General features: G+C 39.4%; 1 protein-coding gene across 1 annotated transcript; it reads left to right on the top strand.

The window, feature by feature from the left end:
* Positions 1 to 440: 440 nt before the first annotated feature.
* Positions 441 to 3,738, top strand: LOC147523106 (zinc transporter-like protein). Its single transcript, XM_086596931.1, has one exon. The coding sequence runs from the start codon at positions 634 to 636 to the stop codon at positions 3,226 to 3,228; it is 2,595 nt and encodes an 864-aa protein (XP_086453057.1). The 5' UTR covers positions 441 to 633; the 3' UTR covers positions 3,229 to 3,738.
* The last annotated feature ends 5,579 nt before the right edge of the window (positions 3,739 to 9,317 follow it).

Here is a 9,317-nt window from a genome sequence, read left to right as displayed (position 1 = left end):
TATGTTATATACGCCGCTCTGAAACACAGAGCTTCTCAAGTTAGGCGCTCTTACGCTTCCGCTTCCACTCTCGCTCTCGTTCCCGCTCAGCGTTCTAGTGACTAAGGATCCACCTAGAAAGCCCTTTTAAGACTTACGACAGATTCAAATGAGAGAGTGTAACTTGTACTGTCTTCGACCGTAGACAATTTCATTCTTAAAGCTCATTGACCGAGTTATGAAAACCGATATTAACGTCTTAGGTTTAAGCTGGGTAGTCTGGAAACAAGCAAGTTTCTACTCTTCCACTTTCTTTCTACCCAAATTGTTGAGATTTGTTACTTCTTGGGCTTGTTTAAGCAGTAGCAAAGATACAGGTTTTCTCTTGGGCCATCATTTACTCTTTTTGGGCCATCACATTTCATGACATCTCAAAAACAAACAAAAAGATACATTTTCATTTCAGCATTTCCGAACACCCAATCTGAGGTTCTGAGCGCCTGACTCCCTCTCCAAATCTTCCAATACCTTTCGTGTGGGTTCCACCAAATTCAAGACCAATCAACCAAAGACTTGAAGTTCGAAGTCCACCTCCAAATTTAACAGAAAAACAAAAACAAAAGTAACAAACAACTCCTCGAATCTCAACAAAAAATGTCCGACCACGAGCACAATAACCACCATCACCACCAACAACATCGTCCACACCGTCTATCCGTCCCTCCACGTGTCCCAAATCAAACCTCGAGATCCTACCCAACATACCCATACTCAATTTCCACTCCAACACCAACTCCTTCAAAACAACGCCACCACCTTTCTTCCACCAAATCATCATCCTCATCCTCATCCTCAAATCCCAATTCTCTCTCTTCACTCTTCCTTCTTCTCTTCTCACTCCGCTCACTTTACTCTCTTCTCCCCTTTCTCCGTTCTTCTCCTTCTTTCTCTCTTTTCCCTTTCTCTTTCCTTGTTTCTCTCTTATCTTTCCTTCTAACTTTTTCCTTCACTCTTTTTCACAAGCCCAGTCCATTATTTTCTATATACTCAATTACCCAGTCTCAGTTTCATCTCATTTTTGGTAAGTCAGTACTGTTAGCTATAGTTTTCCTTCTTCGTTTTCAAGCTCTTCGATATTGCGGTACTTCCGCTACTATTCTAGCTGAGATAAGTGGGAATGTAGCGGCGAGGTTCGTTACTAAGAATGGAAACGATGGGTGGAGTTACGCGTCCAAGGTTCGTGGTTTTTGTGCTTTGTTTATTGGTTTGTTTTTGTTGTCTATTAGTTGGGATAGGATAGAATGTTTTCCTTTATCGGGCAAGGACGGGTTTGTTCTTTTTAAGGGAGGTAATTGTTTGAGAGTTTTGCCAATGTTGTTACCATTTATGTCGGGGTTTTTGGGGTGTTATGAGAGGGTGTCGATGAATTGGGGATCGATTAGACAGTTGGGTAAGAAAAGGGTAAGACTAATATCGTTGTTTTTCACGACGGTTGTGCTTTTTTTCCCTGCATTGATTAGTTTCTTCTTGTTTGAGGAAGATGGTGTTGTTGTTTCTATTGGGAATCTCAGTTGGCCTTTGGCGAATACGGTTGTGTTTGGTGTGCTTTTGAGTGAGAACTACAGTGATGAGAAGTTGATAAGTTCGAAAGATTTTAGGAGGGAGTTTGGAGTGATATTTATATGTACACTTGTTTTGGAACTGTTTTATTTCCCTGAATTATCACTTTGGGGGCTATTGTTTTGTGGTTTATTGTTGTGGATTGCGGTTAGGGAATTAGACCCTGTTTCGTTGAAGTATCCGGAATTAGGTTTTGACTCTCCTGATTCATTTTCTTCAATGATTATGAAACCTATTCGGCATATTTTGAGTGAGAGGAAGTCTCGAAAGATTGCACTGTTTCTTCTTATTAACACTGCTTACATGGTTGTGGAATTTGTCGCTGGGTTTATGAGTAACAGCCTTGGCTTGATATCAGATGCATGCCACATGTTGTTTGATTGTGCTGCTCTTGCAATTGGACTGTATGCATCGTATATCTCCCGATTGCCTGCTAATGGTCAGTTTAATTATGGACGGGGGAGGTTTGAGGTTCTTTCGGGGTATGTGAATGCTGTTCTTCTTGTTCTTGTTGGAGCTCTTATTGTGTTGGAATCGTTTGAGAGAATCCTAGATCCTCAGGAGATTTCAACTAATAGTTTGTTAAGTGTCTCAATTGGTGGGCTTCTGGTGAATTTAGTAGGATTGATATTCTTTCACGAGGAGCACCATCATGCTCATGGTGGGGGTGGTTCGTGTTCCCATTCACATTCACATTCACATTCTAACTCCGAGCACCATCAGCATTCTCATGATCATGATGTTCATGATCATAATTCCCACAGTGAGCATCATGATGGCGTTTCTATCTCCCATGAAAAATCATGTAGCGGACATGATCATACTCATCATGACCACCATCACCACGACAATAACAGTGGGAAAGATTGCTGTTCTGATCAGCATGACCACGGTCACCAACAGGATCACCATGACCACAGTCACCAACATGATCACCATGACCACGGTTGCCAACATGATCACCGTGACCACCATCATCATCATATGGATAAGCATGACCATCCGAACCCCATTCTCACTTCAATTGGTTTGCAGACCAACTCTCATGAAAGTCACTCAAATGGAGAGTTTCACACTCACAACGCCAGTAGTCCATCTTCACTCCATTACAGTGATTCCCATTCAAAAGAACCGTTATTGGAAAAAGTACGAAGTGGGGATCCTAAAAAGAAGCATCGCCATATTGACCACAACATGGAAGGCATTTTCTTGCATGTTCTTGCTGACACAATGGGAAGTGTGGGGGTTGTAATATCTACTCTGTTGATTAGGTACAAAGGATGGCTTATAGCAGACCCTGTCTGTTCGATTTTTATTTCAGTCATGATCATCGTTTCAGTGATCTCTTTGCTGAGGAACTCTGCGGAAATTTTGCTTCAAAGAGTACCGAGAGCTCATGAGCAGGAACTGAAACAGGCCATGGATGATATTATGAGTATACATGGGGTTCATAATATCGAAAATGTGCATGTGTGGAGCTTCACAAACACAGATGTTGTTGGGACTGTCCATCTTCATGTCACCGCAACTGCAGATAAAGATTCCACCAAGGCACAGGTGTCACACATATTACGTGATGTGGGGATTAATGACTTGACTATCCAGACAGAGTATATCAAAGAGAAGTAGTGAAGGATTTATGGATCCTCCTCTTCTTGTTTGGAGTTGAGATCAACTATGCTCCAACATTCTCCCCAGTCCACTTTGACTGGTATTGTGATCCCATGTTGCCATGATAGAATATTAAGCTATTGAATTTTTGAAAAAGAGATTCTTCATCTGTATTTGCAACTGATTAACATTTCCAGCTTGTAATCCTTCTCCAGTGTCACTAGGGCATGTGGGACTTCCATTGGTCAGTGAGGCCTGGATTTACACTGTATTCTGATTGTGGACATGGTACAACTTCCATTGAGTTGGCACCTTCCACAGATATTAAGTTATACGATGATGAGAATCAGATGTGAATTTTGGCTATGATTTCTTTCTTCGGCTGGTTGTAAGGTTAGCTTTCATTTTCAGTCAATCATGGCAATGATTAATTCTGTCTGAAACTAAAGCGAGTAAATGTAGCAAAATACATTGGTGTGCTCCATTTAATAAAAATGCTTCTGTTGGATTTGAAGTATTTCTTTGACCTATTTGGCAATGTTGTAAGTTCTTCCAGACCTTGTACTTCTGTGGGGCTTTGTTTCCTCAGGGAAAAGAACTCGCTAACTGTTCAGTTTCATTGACAACATGTTTCCCCTGTTTCTAGAGGAAAAAAGAAAAATAAATAATCTTATTTATGTTTATCTATTTATCATTTTGTAGTTTGGATTTTGAATTGCAATATTATATTGCTTATAACATCAGTAGTTTGGCACTATAATTTTCAATCTCGGTAAATTCTAACACTATTAGAGGTTTGAGGTTCTTTCGGGGTATGTGAATGCTGTTCTTCATCTTCTTGTTCTAGTTGGAGCTCTTATTGTGTTATAATCGTTTGAGAAAATCCTAGATCCCCAGGAGATTTCAATTAATAGTTTGTTGAGTGTGTCAATCGGTTGGCTTGTAGTGAATGTAGTAGGATTGATATTAGGGTTAGTTAGGGATACCCCACATTATTAGTTGCAATTAGGAATACTCCCATTTTCAAAAATATTAGTGATACCTCTAGTTGCAAGACCCAACGATAATGCTTCTTCATTTCTTCATGTGAAAAATCAACTTCATCTCGTAGCCATTTGATCTTGAAAATTAGGTGCTTCAGTTGCTAAAATTTGTAGAGCAAATTCATAGCTCCACATAGGATCCGATGCGGGTTGAGTGTGAGATCGCACCTCCACTAACAGTCTAGCACGTAGGCCCCCTTGCCTACTTAAATGTTTGTCCTAGATGCATCATGAACCGATGACTCTTTATTCAATCCACCACTACATGCAGTTCTTGTCACTGGTGCATTATCACCCACACCCAGAAGGAGCTTGCTTCAAATTGTCTTCTTCTCATATAACACAGACCTCCCAGCCTCCCATGCAAACTTATGCCACTGTACTAAACAAATTGCTTTATCCAATTACGAGTGATAACAATTCCGAACCCGTCGTGAAGTTTTGGGAAGGCTAGATGTGGCATTAGCTTCCATTCATCACTGCACTACTATGGAATGGAAATGGCTACTATGTAATGGAAATGAATAGTCCGGCTATGCGATAACCGGGTACTGAGATGAAATCTCATTAAGAGCATTCCCAATGCAAGTCAATATGAGGGGGAATTGAGAATTTTCACCTCTAATGCTAAAAAACCCTTGCCTAATACAAGGGTGACTATGGGGTGACTATTTTCCCAAGTCAAAACGAGTGTGAAACTTCCAACCGAGATAGTAGCTGAGTTGTGAGCTTTTGACGGAATGTTTTATTCCATCTCGTGTGTTTTTTTAAATTTTTCCGGTTTTTTTTTCCAGACGGATTGTTTCATTCCGTCTTGTGTGTTTTTTTATTTTTTTTTTTAAACTTCAGACAGACGGAATGTTTCATTCTGTCCGGCGCGTTTTTTTTATTTTTACATTCAGACGGAATCAAACATCCTATCCGAGATTAATAGTCACATTTGCATTAGGCAGCCTCACCTTGTGTTTCACCAAAACGGTAAAAAAGAGAAAAACTTGAGCCTACGTGGAGGTGAATGAGTGATTTGCATTGGGAATGCTCTAACCGTTGTGAAAGTAGCACCACGTGTCCAGTTTTTCAAACTTAACTGACCCCCACACTTCCTGTCAGTTTGGTTTTATTTTTATTCTTTTTTTTTTTCGATAATTTATTTTATTTTTATTTTGGTTTTGGTATTTTATTTTCTTACTTTTCTTCTCACTCTAACTTTAACTTAGTAGATATTAACTTAGAGCATCTTTAGCAGTGATATCAACCTAGCATCAAACACCAAATTGAGAATTTGGTGTGTTTTTTCAATTTCAGGAGAACTACATGTTGATGAAAACACCAAAAAAATACCAAACCAAACACCAAACCGACCAATATTTGGTTCCAGGTTTGTTGCTGTATCAAATCACTTACGCGGTTTGAGAAACACCGCGCGGTTTTGGCAAAACCGCGTGGGCTTGGGCTCTAATTGGGTTTCTATGGCTGTTTTGGCAAAACTAGCGTGGGCTTCTGATAGGGGCGGTTTTGCCAAAACCGCGGTGTTTTTTTCTCAAAATTAGAACCGTGGTGCATAGAACTTGAAAAATTATGAGTTGTGCATAGAAGTTAAGAAATTAACAATTGTGCAATTGAAGAAATTAATAATTGTAATTCAAAATCGAAAAAATTAAAGAAATTAAAAACCTATGATTATGATTATGCAGTCCAAAATCTATGATTATGATATAATCATATAATATCCAAAATAATCCAAAACCTATCATATTACATCAAATTTATTTAGCTCTCTTCTTACGCCCCTTACCACTCGATCCCTCTCCTCTTTCTATTTGGACGTTCCGAAGCTGCTCCTCTAAGTTCCTAATCTGAGAATTATGATCTTCTCTGTATGCACGGAGGTTAACTACTTCAGCCTGAAGTACCTAATATCCCTGATGTTGCTGCGTGTACACTTGCTGCATATCCTCATACACTTTCCGAGTCTCATCATACGCACGCTGGGATTGCTGATATGTCTGAGAATATGCCTCCTCTCTTTCTTGGCTATAATGATACATGGCAGTCCTCATCCCATCAAACATAAGAACCTGGTTCTTATATCTTTCTAGAACCTCAGCCTAAAAATCCAAAAAAATACAGTGAGTACATATTATATATATAATGAAGAAGATAAATAAAACAATTAGACTCACCATGCCATACTGATCAATATGTGGCTCTAACTCAGAGAAACAAGCATGAGGCACCTCAGGAATGGAAATATAAGTAGGCTCCCCATCAGGTCCACACACGGCAAACATCTGAGGATTACTTGGTAGACCGCGTGAGTCGGATGATATGCATTCGAAGGTTGTGGGTTGTAAATGCGGTGGCGGATGAGGAATACGTAGCTCACGCCTCATCCCTTCCAGCCCACAAACTTCGAAGTTGCTAGCCCGACCAACAGGGAGGCAACAACGGACCCATGGAGACACGGTTCCACCATCTATAATCTTGATCGGCCAGATCGCTTTCGACAACAAAAGAAGATGCATCCGCCAAGGACCACAACTAGCATGAACTTCATGAATATGAGTTCTACCCCACGACTTCGCATCACTAACATCTGGCATGGGAGCACATGGAACTCCATAACGTCCAATCATCTGCCTCCAACATCTATCACCACGATTAAACAAACGACGGTCCGCGGGGCAAAAACAACTCGTGGACGTGACAACACACAAGCATCTTTGTCATAACCGGATCGTCAAAGGCAGTAGACAAACGCCAAAGTCTCCACTCAATAGATGACAATGATCTAATATCAATCTGAGCACGAGCCATACAGATATTATTCCTAATCTACCCTCTGTTACGAGTCAAGTGAGGCCCTGACCAACTAACAAATCTAGGGCGAGTATCAGCAATCATGTCTATGTTAGGACAAAGACATCAAAAGTACTCATAAAACCAAATCTCTAAAAGTCCCGTGAATCCTACAATCTGAGGACTTCTACTTCCGAATGTCTGTGAAGCTTTATCTAACGCCATATCAATGTGGCATATACTGAGCTACCCAGGTCATAATCTCTCATAGTATGCAAATCGGATACATAAGCATAATATCCCAATCGCACTGCAGAATGACCATTGGGAAACAAAACATGCCTAATAAAAACATCAAAAAGCCTAACATCTTGTCGGCAAGACTCACTACCCGGTAGAAACAGTCAAAAGCTAACTCCGCTTTCGTGTATCGGGATGCAAGAGGGTTCCATATATGCGATCTTAATATGAGATAGCTTAATCCCGGAAAAGAATCATAAGCATCCGCACTCCAAACGAGGAAAACTTCATAAGCATACTATCCATATTCTCATAATTTGTATGAAAAGGTATCGGTTGGCCTATACTAGGGGTGGGGCAATGGGCGGTCGGGCTAGCCTAGCCCGCCTAAACATTTAAAGCCCTTCGGATATTAGAAATTTTGGGTCGGTCCTACCTAAAAGTCGATATATAGGGCAGGTCACAAGTCTAAATCTCAAGCCACGACCACGACCCTAGCCCTCTTTAAGGGCTTTAGGGTTCGGGCTTTAGGCCGGCCTATATATTTTCTTTTTTTACTACATCAGTTTTAAAACTCATTTATATTAAAAATGTACAATAATCTACAAACTCAAAGTCCAACCAATCTAGTAATAATCCTCAGTATAAGTCCAAAATTTAAAATGCACATCCACAATCTAATGAACTCAAGTACATCGAGAGTTCGAATTTGTTCTTCCTTCTACTCAAACCTCACTAAAATTACATTTAACATTGAAATACATAGACAAATAATTATATTATCATTTTAAAGGAAGAAGTAATAGATATAAAGAAGAAACATAATAGTTTTGGTTAAAAAGGTCATGGAAGTTGTTAAACTATTTGTAATATCATAAATTATTTCTATAATAGATTCAAACAAATATAATATTACCTTTCTTCTAATTTAAAAGTGATTCAAGCTTTGTATATGGAAATGAAAATATTGGCTTTTGAACAAGTGATGGAGAAAGGTTTGAGATTATAAATGTCATTTTTCCGACAAAGGGTGTTTTGGTTTCTATGTTACAAATGTCCGCTCAGATTTTGCTTTAATGGTGTGGAAGGAAACCTTTAGTTTTAGACTTGGCTTGGATGTGAATAAAAATATAATTTATAAGAAATAAGTGAGAAAAGAAATTGAGAATAATAAGTTATGGACTTTGACTTGATGATCAAAGGAATAAAGTCTTATTTTTTTATTAGGCTAGTGCTCATTGTTCTTCATGGTCGCTAAGTTGACAAGTTTTTGTTATATAAAACAAGTTATTGGAAGTACCCTTGGGTGTAAGTGATAAATTACAAAGGACAATGTTATTTTAATTGAAAATATTTAACAAAGAGTTGGACAATTATGGTATGTGTATTTATAGTGAAAGTATGAAACAGGGCTTGGTTAGGGCTTGGTTAGGGGTCGGCCTATGTTTTAGAATCTTAGCCCTAGCCCCGCCCCTAGAAAGCATTAGGGCCGGGCGGGCGCCCTACCCTAAACTCTGTGAGGGCTTTAGTTGTGAGGGCTTTATAGGGCTTAGGGTCGGGTCGGTCAGGGCCGGGTTAGGGTCGTTAGGGCCAAATTCCCACCCCTAGCCTATACCGATACTCAACCCAGAAATCATAGTGAAGTCTAGTGGTGTGAACCCTAACTCCGTACAAGGGAAATTAAATGTATGAGTTCTACTCCACCATCTTTCTACTAAAGCTATGACCACTGCCCAATCAGCTTTCTCATAATCCACATCAACCAAAAGACCCAAAGGTGTATACAAAATACTATCTCTAATATGTACAAACTCATCTAAACTCTTAATAACTTTCCACCACTCTCTAACACCATGTAAAGCCGATCTAACTCGGTAGTCAATAACATGTTGATATTATGAAAAAAAATAATGTGTATAAGATAAATAATTAATTGGTCCAACTCAACTAATTAATATTTAAAATATTTAATCAAAACTAATTAATTACCTGAGTATTAGCCACTGCACTCGACACGTATTTTGT

Source organism: Coptis chinensis, chromosome 1, assembly GCF_015680905.1.
Source record: "Coptis chinensis isolate HL-2020 chromosome 1, ASM1568090v1, whole genome shotgun sequence".
Taxonomy (NCBI): Eukaryota; Viridiplantae; Streptophyta; class Magnoliopsida; order Ranunculales; family Ranunculaceae; genus Coptis; species Coptis chinensis.
The sequence above is the reverse complement of the archived record's forward strand: the minus strand, read 5'-3'. Positions and strand labels throughout refer to the sequence as shown.